The following is a 13,981-nucleotide window of genomic DNA, read 5'->3' on the forward strand; positions in this document are numbered from 1 at the left end:
AAAAATGTATTAGAGGGTCCTGTCAAGATTTAGTGAGTTGATGCCTATGAAGAGTTCAAATTTATTTGAATCTAAAAAAAATTGCAAAGTTGAGGCCTGAGGATGCAAAAAATATCGAGTATGGGATGAAATGTATCAAATAAAAGCATAATAAATTTGAAAAAAACCAAACACATTCAGACAAGAGAATTTATTTTTCATGTAAATTGTAAGAAAGGTTGAAAAGATTACTTCTAAAACCTTCTTATAACATTTTCAAAATGTGGTTATACAGTCATTCATAAAGATAACAAAACATATAATAGTACTAAAAATTCCAAAATAACAAAGATACAGAGACACAAAACTACAGTGCAACCCAAACCATACAACAACCATATAGTTTACATAAATTTATATATTTTTTAATGAGACTAATATATCATTTATAGAAAAAGGCAAAATTAGTTATCATAAAACATTTTAAAGGTATTGTAAGGTGATAAAGGATCATAATGTGTTTTCAATATGAAACAAATGTGTTTATATCAAATCTAAAGAAAATACATCTATAATAAATAAAATCATTATTGACAGTACTACAATGAAGTACTGCCATCTTTATACAAAAACTTAAATTAGTAAATCTTGAAGTTCAAATTGACTTCATGTTAAAACTTATTTTCAAAATTGTGAAGTATAAAAATGAGGAGATTTGGTGTGATTAACAAATGTTATTTTGTCACAGTAAGAACAGATGATTTTATGACACCATTAAGGCGCCATTAGGCGTATTAACCTCAGTCAACCAGGTTAAACGGTGCACTTTATTACAAAAAAACATCAACTTGACATTGGTCTATATTGTACATCAGTCTCTTTGGGGTCATTTTAGCAAGTAATGGTACATAATCGGGTGCAAACCCAGCCATCTTTAAAGGGGGAGTGTCTTCAAACTATATTTTCCCATTCAAATGCATTGATAAGGGGTTCCAACCCTCACAACCCACCATGGATTAGCCACTGATATTATTATGAAGTAAACCAGGATTAAAATAATACAATATCAATTGAAGAAAGATAATTTTGAAATAAACTATTGCATGTATATTTTTTATTTTGTTTATTTCAGATGAGTTCACCCTCCTATCTTTAATATTTATTTTAATGAGCATTGCATTCCTCCTCATATCTATATATGACCTACACAATGCTACACTAATAAATATCTACAAAAATTAGATAAATAGAACATACCTTGTAGCCTTGCAATTTTTTTCGTATCTGCATCCAATTAAAAATTCTAACAACATTTAATAAAGAAATAACAATACCATTTTGAGTAACACTTGCAAATAAGTGTAATCTGTATATATAGCACCTTAGAAAATACAATAGTATAAAAGATGTAAACATCAATAATAGCACTTTGTTGTTTATATATAAGTTACAATAAAGAATATCAACAATAACACAAATGTAGACATTAAAATAATAATAACTTTAAAGTTACCTATATCAAGAAAAATTAGTATGATTCTCACATAGTGAGCAACTTCATCCCCATGAAGTATATGCTTTGCATGTTTATTATTAGTCAGAAATTACATTGACATCTGACAACCTTTTAAGGAAATGCCAATGGTCACAAGCATATATATTATTTATAATAGATTTTTCAATAAAGAAAAAAAAATAATGTACATCCGAGTAAAAATAACAAGATAAAATTACTCTTGCATATACAAAAGCAAAGAAAACACTACTTTTTCTCAATATAAAACGAAAATTAAAAACAAAAGCTCTTAGCAGAGATAACAAAATTAAAACCTGAGGGAATCACTAACCTACAGTAGGAAAACTGACAATCGTAGCTAGTCAATAAAGATTGTATCCAATTGCACTTACCACTTGCGAGATTCAAACTCTCAAACCTTAGTATAGAAAGCCAATTCATAAAATTTTCCTCATAAATCACTAACCTTCGGTATGAAACCTTACAACCCTATAGTCAATTAAGAAAGGAGCAGAATGCCTCTACTAAGTGCAGGGTTCTTACTCACAACCTACTTGAGTAAGTGATGGCAGGCAAGTTATAACGTTTTCTCATTACAAAACCAAAATGTAATAGGAAAAAATCTAAGCAGAGCTAACAAAATAAAACATTAGCTTCCTGATTAGCAAATATAAAAAGTCAAAGATATTTATATATACAAGTTGAAATTGGTTTACAAATCAAATGAAAGAAACACACATATGAACAGATATCACTAAATGGTAATGCCCTTGTTAAGTGTAAAAAGCCTTTTCACATTTTTGTCATATAAAAATATCTTAATATACAATATATCCAATTTAGTTTTTCCTACATTTCTAAAGTTTATAAATACAATTTAGACAGTGATCCCTATATTTCCAATTCATTTAAATAGATATATAAATGCAATAAGAAAATATTTGAAACAAATTCTGTTGATGCAATTTTAAGAAATCTAAATTTAAAGATTATAACAAGGTTAACATATTAGTTACGTTTTAAATCAGCCCTTACAATGCAACTTTACTAAATTCTGTGAAATGCATTCAAACTCAAAATCTGAATACACAATATGTCACAATGTGTATGATGAAAGGAATAAATATATATCAATGACTATAAATTGGTTATTTTTATACAGACATGTGAAGGGACTATATACATGTATATCTGTATGGTGTTGTGATATAGTACCAGGTTATATAAAATAGACATGCCAAAAAACCTGAGAGTCTTCACCAGAATGTTATCACGGCAAGGAAAATAATTATCTAACTTTTATATTATGTTTCTGTCCTGTTGACAAATGACATTCTTGTATTTAATCACATGCAAATAACGCACAAATAATTATTTTATACCCGATGAATCACAATAGGTCTCTTTAGGAAACATTTATCTGTTTATTATTGATCTATGATAAATACTTTAACACAGATATCAATTTGTTCCTTGTCCAGAACATACCCAAGTCTAAATATGGTTGTATGCATCAGCAGCTGGGGTAACAGTTGATGGTGTCAAGCCTCCATAATTTGTTGTCTTGCTCCAATCATAGTAGGTGTATGCAGGGGCCCAGTTAGTGTATGATGTCGTGTGCTTGTCATCATCTTCCTTGAGATCAACCTTCCCAAAAACACATTCTGCATAAGATGGTGGCACTAAAATATAAACAAACAAATAATTGCACTAAAACAGATGTCCTCCTTTTCAATTCCGTGAAACAATATAATTGCACCACATAAACAGAACAGCATCACAGTAATTAAAACATAAAGTAATTACAGAATGTGTTCATGTGACACAAATGAGTGGTTTCGTTAGCCTAAAATAGAATGGCGCTGTGTTCAGTCCTTCTGAAATTCTTGTATCACATCTGAGAGATGTTTGTACAATTTACTCCATAATGTCTAACAAGTAATTATCAGTTCTGTCACAGAGTTTAACATACTTTTTACAAGCTTGAAACTGTATGAGTGAGGGGGGAGTGCAGAAACTAACAATAGCAGATATTTGCATTTTCTGTGTATATATATTGAACTAGATTAAAAGCCTCTAGACACATGGTGAAGCTTTTTTGCTTCTTCTCTGCACTCTCTCAACAAAACATTGACATTGCAGCTTGGGAATGATATGTTACATTGTTAATCTGTAGAACACCTGAGTAACTCAACATTCCCAAATTATTATGTGAATTTATAATTGAAATATTGGAAGAACGAACAAGAATGAGGAACTATTTCTTTTATGATTTGAGGTAAATCTGCTAATTTAAAAGATTTCAGAATGAAAATTCTTATTACTTCAAAACTCATCTAGTCACCATTATTTACATTTTTTTAAATCTTGCCATTATTCCTGAATTTATGGTCATGTATACTTACATCCATGAGGTGCAGATGGCTGAAGAGACAACCCAATATCGTCAGAAGATAATGCTTTATCATCTGTAGTTGGAGGGGCTGGAGTCTGATAGTCTCCAGTTGTTGGAATGGTTCCTATATACACTTGCCCTTTAAACTTTGCTGGAGTAAAACTGTTGTCAACAAAGAGCTACAAGAAACCAAGAATAAGTTATTACTTTAATATTGTTTCTTTTTTTAGAGGAATCTATTTGCTTCCAGAAAATTTTAGAATTTCATTAAATGTTAAAACACAAAATTAAATACCACAATCTTATTGAATACTTATTGGGGAATTTGTCTGGATTTACCCCAATACATGTGATCATCTTAAATGTGCTTTTTGATTGGATGCAGCAAGTTACAACTGTGACCAATAGAAATCATAAATCTGGTTAGCAAAGATATAATTAATCAAAGAGCTGATAGCTCTGATCTGAGGTGGAAGAGATGCATAAAAGGTAACTTTTCGGCTCTCCCTCAACACAATTTGTGAGTATGGTCTTCAGAAACGAGGATAGTCCATTGGAAGGGGATAATAAATGGCTTACCAGTGTAATGAGAGAGCCATATCTCTAGCACGTAAAAGACATTCTTCAAATTTGGAAAAAAAGAGCAGGCTAATGATGCTACAAGGCAACACTCACATCCCCCACCAAAAAAGACTCTATGGTGGAATGGATTCTTTGGGCGAACGAACTCAGGGCAGACAGACCCACGGTAAACATGTGATCAAGGTGAACCAACCTGGTACCAAATTCATGCAAGCATACTACCAAATCTACTTTAAAAACAAGTGGGTAATGTTTATGTAAGAGGAAATAAAATATAATAATTTACATAAACAAGGGTAGTTATTAAAACATTAAAACATGAGAAATTATAACACTTACAATAGTGATTGTTTTTCAAGCCTTACATATACATTAAATGATGCAGATGCTTAGATCTTTGTAAATATAGGTGTCAGGAAATGGCAGGGAAATTTGTTATGAAATTGTAAAGCACAGAAAGGAATATGGCAACACTCCTGGTAACGGTACAATGATTTTACAGCCGGCAGTATAGGCTTTTAAAAGGCTTGAAAGTCTTCTTCCACCAATAAAAACCAGGCAATACTTTCTGAATTTACAGAATAAGAAGCATAGTTAAAAATAGCAACTTACAATCACATTATAGTCAATATCAATGATATTACATCCTGCTAGTCCAGTTGGTGGAATAGCTGGTATTGTCGCAGCACCTTTAAATGATTTAAATTGATTCACTGGTATTTCAACTTTTTCATTAAACAATTTAAAACTGGCTTTCTTGGTGTGGAAGTGAGGTTTCCCAGATGAGAGCATACGGTCTGAAAATCCAGCAAAAGTCGCATTCTAAAATAATAAAGAGATAGAGAGATCTTTAATTACATCTGGTCATTGATAAATAAAAGTTTTATATATATTCTTGTACTGAAAAGGAAACAATGATAAACTGTTATCACAGAGATATGTCTCGCTTTTTGGTTATTTCGATAATTCAAATGTTGAAAATAAAAATAGCAACACTTTAACATGTAAGAGTTGCAATATTCATAGTCAATGAACCCTGACAGGAGAAACATGGCTAAAAATTCACCATGGAAATGAGATGTGCTAATGCTAATACAACACATACCAGATACCCTTGACTTATCATAAGTAGTTCTCTTTAAACAAACCTATAACAAACCAGATGCTCTGCAGGGCACAGCTTTTTACGACCGCAGAGGTTAAACCCTGAACAGTTGGGGCAGGTATGGACACAACATTCAAGCTGGATTCAGTTCTAAATTTGGATTGTGATTAAATAGTTGACACAGCATAGGTTTCTGACACAGAATAAATGTGGTCTAATGAAACTAAAATTTTTTCAGCAATTCACTATGCTGTTGAATATTAAACCTTTCAAAAGAAAGTTTGAAGAAATTTTCTTTTTATTTATGACATCTGAAATGAGAAAAATTGCCCCCCCCTCCCCCAATTTTTACCCATCCCCCTTTCTCTTATTCCAAAACTATTCTCAATTCAAATTTCTAATGGAGTTTGCAACAATCACAACTCATCTAAATACATCATAAAATATTAAAATCATGTTTTGAACCCAATATGGCCACATATTCCTGAACCTGTAAGGCAACTGCCCTAAACATAATCCCAGTCTTCCCTTAGCGATCTGGAACCTTGTGGTACAATTTCAGAAAGATCCATACAGTTATTATCTGGAAACAAAATGTGACTTTAGACAACTTGGAGGAGGCAAACAAAGAAGACTTCATCATACTAATATATGACACAAAAATATATTTTGAGGTCTTATTAATACCAGATATATGATAAACAAAAATGTGTCAATAGTACATTGATGCCCCACTTGCACTATCATTTTCTATTTTGAGTGGACCTTGAAATTGGGGTCAAAACTTTAATTTGGCATTAAAATTAGAAAGATCACATCACCATAATCACAGGGAACATGTTTACTAAGCTTAAAGTTGATTGGACTTCAACTTCATCAAAAACCAGCTTAACCAAAACCTTTATCCTGAAGCAGGACAGATAGAAGAGTGAATGAGCGAAAAGAACACACAGACCAGAAAACATGATGCCCATAAATGGGGGATTATAATAATAAATGAGGAATAAAAATCTACCTGAAGTAAAATGAAATCTACCCGACATAATATGAAATATAACCAATGCAAGGAGGGATCTACCTCATGTTATATATATTAGTTCCGCAAAACACAATTTAAAATCTGCCTGCGATAACATAAAATCTGCCTGACCTAATATAAAATCTGCCTAATGTAATATGAATTCTACCCGACGTAATATAAAATCTACCAGCCATAATATGAAATCTACCTGACTTAATAAGGGATCTACCTAATGTTCTATAAATCTGTATAATATAATATGAAATCTGCCTGACACAATATAAAATCTACCTGACGTAATATAAAATCTGCCTGATGTAATATAAAATCTACCTGGCGTAATATAAAATCAATGTTTTTGATCACATTTTGACTCCTGTTGTCAACAGAGAATTCATAGATCAAAGGTTCTCCAGGTACAAATGCTGTTTTGTTGATTTGGATCTTGACCGTCATAGATCCTTCATCACTACACTTGCAACAACATAATCCTTCAACTTTCTGATCAACACTGTCTGCAATAGGATTCTGTAACAAATATATATATATAAATGTACCTGATGTAATAATTAATGTCATCTCAGGCTTTTTATGTTGTCTTTTTATTTTAAAGTGTGTCTTTTTATGTTGTAATGTTACACTACTGTTTTATGTTAAGGCCAAAGGTTGGCACCTGTTAAAATTTTTGAAACCCTAGTATTTGTATTCACGTGTCCTATGTCAGGAGCCTGTTGTTTAGTGGTGTGCCATGTGTTCCATAAGTGTTTCTCATTTTTTTTTTATTTAAACAGTAGGTTTTCCTGTTTGAATAGTTTTAAACTAGTCATTTATGGGGTCCTTTATAGCTTGCTGTTAGTTGTGAGCCAAGGCTCCGTGCCAAAGGCCATACTTTGCCCTATATTGGTTTACTTTTAATAATTGTAATTAAGATGGAGAGTTGTCTTATTGGAGCTGAATACACATTTTCTAATACATTTGAGGGGGTTATGAGGGGTCCTGATCCCGAAATCCAGGGCTTAAAAACACGAAATCCCAAAATCTCTAGTTTAAAAAAACGAAATCCTAAGGTCCCGAAATTCGAATATAGAAATTCCAAGATCCTGAAAGGGTCTATCTCGAAATCCTAGGCTTAAAAATACCCAATCCTGGAGTCCTGATAAAGGTCCTATCCCCCTTCACATTTGTACCAATTCTTAATCCGTCCTGATTCAACATAATTTTAACCAATTGCAGACTTCAGAATGAAAGACTGTTCAGCATTTGTATGCCATTGGTACTTATTTAGTAATTTTTCAGTCATAGAAGATGGTAACAATTATTATTTCTATATTATACAAAATGTAATATCAATGTAAGACTCCATTAGAGATCCCCCTTAGGTTGAAAGGTCGCTTATAAAATGCTAAACATTGCTAAAGGTCATCAGTTCACTTTTAACAAAATGTTAGACAAAATAAAAATCTTTCAACATGTCCAAGTAAGGTTTTAAATTTTTTAAAGGTAACAAAAAGCAGATTAATTTAAGTGAGACATCAGGTTGCCACCTCTCTTAACATCCTCCTACCCCGCCCAATGTTGCAGGTCAGATGTGAACATGTTGGAGCCACCAATATCTTATAAACTTTACATTGGCAGCAAGCATTATAAAATATTTTAATGAAGAAAGAAATATATTACCAATGCATCTGCAAATTCATTGCAGTCAAGATGACGTATAACAGTGAATGGTTCTCTAAATGTTTCATTAAACTTCCAAGGTCGTGTAATAACTGCTTCACAACAATATCTGACATAGCCTTTTTTTCCTTCATAAGAACAAGGCATATCTGCACCAAGCTGAACAGAAAATGGATAAGAAAAGTCTCCTTGTGGATGTTTCACTGACTCCCCTGTATCTTCTGTAAAACAATATTCATCTAATGAATTCACTTATGAACACTCATTTTACATCGAGAAGTTAGTTTTTTTTATAAATTTCAAAAACAGTCTATAGTTACCAAAATGTGAGTTTATATATCAGTGTATATTGTGATTTTTAAAATTATCTACATAGTTAGCAGCATACAGATAGGTCTATTTTCAGTTATAAGAAGCCAGTTCTTATAATATTGTTGTGATACTCACCCAGTTGCAATATTTGCATTGATAAAAGCCCTACAATAATCTCAGAATTTACAAAAGCTGATTAATATAAAAAAGAAGATGTGGTATGATTGCCAATGAGACAACTATCCACAAAAGACCAAAATGACACAAACATTAACAATTATAGGTCACCGTATGGCCTTCAACAATGCAAAGCCCATATCGCATATAGTGAGCTATAAAAGGCCCCGATAAGACAATGTAAAACAATTCAAGTGAGAAAACTAACGGCCTTACACATGTATATATAAGTTATTTTTATATACATGTATATATAAGAATAACACAAAAAAAAAATTAAAGCACTGTAAGCACTGTAGGCAGTAAACCAAAAACCAAGGAAAACATAACTATGAAACCTGTGGCAATCTTGCTTCAACTTTTTTTAAAGATTTAAAAGAACAAACATTAGTCTTAGAGGCATGATTTTTTTATTAGTTGTTAGTGGCTTTAAACTAGCTGTCAGATAACTGCGAGTACTCTCAGATCTGTTCATTGTGTCTTTTTGTGTTGGGATGTATAAGTACCCGGCCATGTCTATCTGATGAGTTAAGCCTTTTTCAACTGATTTTTATAGTTCGTTCTTATGTTGTACTGTTATACCAATGTCCCAGGTTAGGGGAGGGTTGGGGTCACGCTTACATGTTTAACCACGCCACATTATTTATGTATGTGCCTGTCCCAACTTGGACCCAAGTTAGGAGCCTGTAATTCAGTGGTTGTTGTTTGTTTATGTGTTACATATTAATTTTTCGTTCATTTTTGTACATAAATAAGGACGTTAGTTTTCTCGTTTGAATTGTTTTACATTGTCTTATCGGTGCCTTTTATAGCTGACTATGCGGTATGGGCTTTGCTCATTGTTGAAGGCCATACGGTGACCTATATATATATAGTTGTTAATGTTTGTGTCATTTTGGTCTTTTGTGGATAGTTGTCTCATTGGCAATCATACCACATCTTCGTTTTTATATTAAACATTCATATATAATTGTACATTTATGTTCATTTAATGAATTAATCATTAAGGCACATAATTCATATTTTATCAAGGTTTTCAATAGCAACGCACATGACCACGAATGGTCAGCAGTGGTACAAATTTGCAATGATTGCAGTTCTTCTAGTTGATCGTAATTGTTCGTATCAGTTGACTGTTAGTAGTTCAAGTTGACTTTAGTACGAGCATGTAAAAGTATGAATGGACTTAATTGCTTCCCTGGAAAGAAAATAGAGTTTGTTTTCTACAGTACAACAGTTATGAGACACAAATCAGACAAATGTTTACTACTACAGGGATCAATGGTGAGGTCTGACTGACCTGTCCTTAGTAAATGCAAATGACTCCCACCTTCACCCCAAGGCCATGATGTCTAAGTTTTGGAATTAAATGACAGATGTTAGGGTCTAGCAAAGTGATATGCATATGTGTCGCCTATGAGATTGACCTTGTATGTCATTCAATCTTTTTTGAAATGACAAACAGGAATGAATATGGTTTAGTCGTTGGTATCTCAATCTTTTACAAGTTCTAAAAATACACACAAGAGGGTGTGAAGTGACCCTAGGGACTACCCCTATTTTTCATTTGATTTTTTATATTGTCCCATATATGAATACATATGGTTTATGGGTGGGGATCTCGGCCGTTATCAAGTTTTCAAACAGGAGGGGGTGGGGGACCCCAGTGACTTACCCTATATCTCGACTGTTTCCAAATTCTCAATCAGGTGACTGCAGGGACTCCCCCTATATTTCATTTAATTTAGAGTTGGGGATCCCAACTGTTTCAAAGTTCTTCAACATGAGGGGTAGGGTGACAACAGGGACTTCCCCTATATTTCATTTGATTTGTTATATAGTCTTATACATGAGTATATATGGTTAAGGGGTGATGATCTCGAATGTTTCCAAGTTCTCAAACAGGAGGGTGTACAGTGACCATAGGGTCCCCTTATAATTCATTTGATTTGTAATATTGTCCCATACATAAATATATATATTGTTTAAGATTGTGGATCTCGACCATTATAAATTCTCAAACAGAAAGGGGTAGAGTGGCCCCACGAACTCCATCTCTTTTTCATATGATTTTTTATATTGTCCCATACATATGGCAAGCCGTTGTGGAATTTATTCCCTATTTATTAATATTAAAAATTCATTTATTAATATTAAATATTATTTTTTAATATTAATAAATCGAATATTTAATATTAATAAATATTTTTTAATATTAAAAAATGACTATTTTTTAATATTAATAAATAGGTTTTATTTTCTAATATTAAAAAATCATTTTTTAATATTAAATATTCGATTTATTAATATTAAAAAATAATATTTAATATTAAAAAATAGATCCTATTTATTAATATTAAATATTCATTTTTTAATATTTATAAATCATTTTTTAATATTAAAAAATCATTTATTAATATTAATAAATGGTCTTATTTTTTAATATTAAAAAATGAATATTTAATATTAAATATTCAGATTGATTTTTTAATATTAAAAAATCATTTTCTAATATTAATAAATACGCCACCTATGTATAAGAGTTGTTTGAGCGCTTTTATTTACGATGATCATACCTTACTGCAAGCATGTAGCTGAACTAGATCGGTGGAAAATATGAATAACAAAAACATCTACGAAACACCTGCTTTTATCCGACAATCAGCCAATTATTGTAAAAATAACAAGTTGAAAAATAAAGTTTTGTTTTTTCTTAAATGTACAAATAAAGTCTCTTGTTACTCCAACTCCATATTGAGCAAAGATCAGCAAACGGTAATGAGAATATTTTTGTTTCTGCCGTGACCACTTCGCGGTCTGCGTTTAAACTATGTAGATTTCTTTGAAAAATGTTAAGAATCAGAGACTTGGATTTAAAAAATAAACTTATACAGTATTTTCACATCTCTTTCTTTCTGATTGTGAATAATTAATATACGTCAATTGAAAGTACATGTATATTGACGAGCTTGACCCTGGCTACACAAACACATACTAATGATATACACACAGTCAATGCCTCGCGAAGAATTCTGTTCATACTTTCGAACAAAATTTAAGAAATTCAAAGAAAGCTTGATTGATTGATGGATTGTTTAACATCCAGTGGCAAATAGTTCATGCATGTTCAGGACAAAATCCAAATAATGATAAAGATAACAGGAAGCTAGGTCCTGTAATTGGGGTCGTTGATGACGAAGGTCTGGGAATTTGGAAATCCCATGCATTGGTAAATGAGGGTTTAATGGATAGGAACAGAAATTTAGAATTTCAGTTGACCACCTACGAACCCCTCAAAGAGTTGTTGCAAGTTTCTTAACGTGTAGAGAGCGTGGCATTCTCTCTCCATCATGCATCCGATTTAACATCACCATTTTGACCTGAATTGACTGCGTCTGTATACATCCTGTACAGCCAAACGGACGCCCAAATTTGGCACGGTTTTATATAGGTAGAATGAAGACCAAGTGGGCAGCTAATTGAAAACCAGCAACTAATTAACAAAAAAACATGTGTGTAATTGAGGTTTCAATAAGTCCTTACGTAAAAATTAAATTTACGCCGCGTTCCAGAGAGGGACATGAACAGCTTCTCTTTTGGCGAATAATTTGTCGTTACATAGATATAGGAAGATGTGGTGTGAGTGCCAATGAGACAACTCTCCATCCAAATAACAATTTAAAAGTAAACCATTATAGGTTAAAGTACGGCCTTCAACACGGAGCATTGGCTCACACCGAACAACAAGCTATAAAGGGCCCCAAAATTACTAGTGTAAAACCATTCAAACGGGAAAAACAACGGTCTAATACAGCTCATTTACTTATAACTAAGCTGAGGTTTATTCTACGATTGTTGATAGAAGCGAAATGATCTGAACGAAAGTTCTAGTTATATTTTCTATATAAAGGGAGATATGATGACATATTATTATATCCAATACTCCATTCACTAATGCTTACTAGTGTATACATGATATATATATTTTTTTAAATCGCTTATGTCGAATTGTCGACCCAAGTAAATAAATTGATCGAGAATTTAGTCAGTGGTACACTTGAATGTGACATTAATTATGTTTTGATTTTTTCATGAACTTAAATATTGATATGAACAGATCTTTTCAAAGCTCTGATAGGGGCAATGCAGAATATTTAACCATAGTACTGTGGTATGTTTGCCAAATATCGGTCATTGTCAATTTGTTTTGTCCCTAAAACGCTTTTATTTTGGCAAGTTCAGAAACTATTAAAAGAAAATTAAATTAATCATTTAATATTTAATAGTTTATAATCATTAAATAGTTCAATCTTTCCTAAAATACTTGTCAGGGTCGATATTATAAGATGGTCCGAGTTAACTTAACATAGACTAGTCTCCAAAATTTCTACGGACCGACTTGTCTAATAATCATCATTAAAGCGTTTGACAGATACTGATTAATTTGCCTTATATTAAACGCTAAGGTTACATTGATGTTGATTTTTTAATATTAATAAATGATTTTTTAATATTAAAAAATCAGCGTATTATTTAATATTAAAAATTCATTTATTAATATTAAAAAATCAGACTGAATATTTAATATTAAAAAATGATTTTTTAATATTAATAAATGATTTTTTAATATTAAATATTCATTTATTAATATTAAAAAATCAGCGTATTATTTAATATTAAAAATTCGATTTATTAATATTAAAAAATGATTTTTTAATATTAAAAAATCATTTATTAATATTAATAAATGATTTTTTAATATTAATAAATAGGGAATAAATTCCACAACGGCTTGCCATACCATACATGAATATATATGGTTAAGGGGTGGAGGCCTTGACCGTTACCAAGTTTTGGTCATTTCTGTCTCTTGTGGTTAGTTGTCTCATTGGCAATCATACCACATCTTTTTTCATATATAAGAAACTTCCAGCTATTTTAACTGACCTATCAAAATTGAGAAGAAAAGAATACCCCTTGAAATTGCATTAATATGTTTAACTTGAAAAGCATTAAACATGCATTACCAACATTTATCACTGATATAAAAAAAAATAATGCTGTTTCCAGGAACATATACCGTATAGCAGGTTATTTTCGCGGGGTGTAAATTTTCCCTTATTTTCGCGGATAGAACAAAATCGCCAAAATAAATTCCGCCAATTTAAAAGTGTACATGCAAAGATAATGTTAAAATGTTGAATCCGCCAAAATAAT

General features: G+C 31.7%; 1 protein-coding gene across 3 annotated transcripts in view; it reads right to left on the bottom strand.

The window, feature by feature from the left end:
- Positions 1–224: 224 nt before the first annotated feature.
- LOC134720956 (arrestin domain-containing protein 17-like) overlaps positions 225–13,981 on the bottom strand; it is a 78,786-nt gene continuing 65,029 nt past the window's right edge. For all 3 annotated transcript variants that reach the window (XM_063583575.1, XM_063583574.1, XM_063583573.1), the window contains exons 4-8: positions 8,276–8,496; positions 6,932–7,126; positions 5,085–5,294; positions 3,901–4,069; positions 225–3,177 (exon numbers count right to left, since the gene is read on the bottom strand). In XM_063583575.1, coding sequence (XP_063439645.1) covers positions 2,990–3,177; positions 3,901–4,069; positions 5,085–5,294; positions 6,932–7,126; positions 8,276–8,496 — 983 coding nt within the window. In that variant the 3' untranslated portion in view covers positions 225–2,989. The remainder of the gene's footprint in view (positions 3,178–3,900; positions 4,070–5,084; positions 5,295–6,931; positions 7,127–8,275; positions 8,497–13,981) is intronic.

The sequence above is a fragment of the Mytilus trossulus genome, chromosome 6 (genome assembly GCF_036588685.1).
Source record: "Mytilus trossulus isolate FHL-02 chromosome 6, PNRI_Mtr1.1.1.hap1, whole genome shotgun sequence".
NCBI classification, from domain to species: Eukaryota; Metazoa; Mollusca; class Bivalvia; order Mytilida; family Mytilidae; genus Mytilus; species Mytilus trossulus.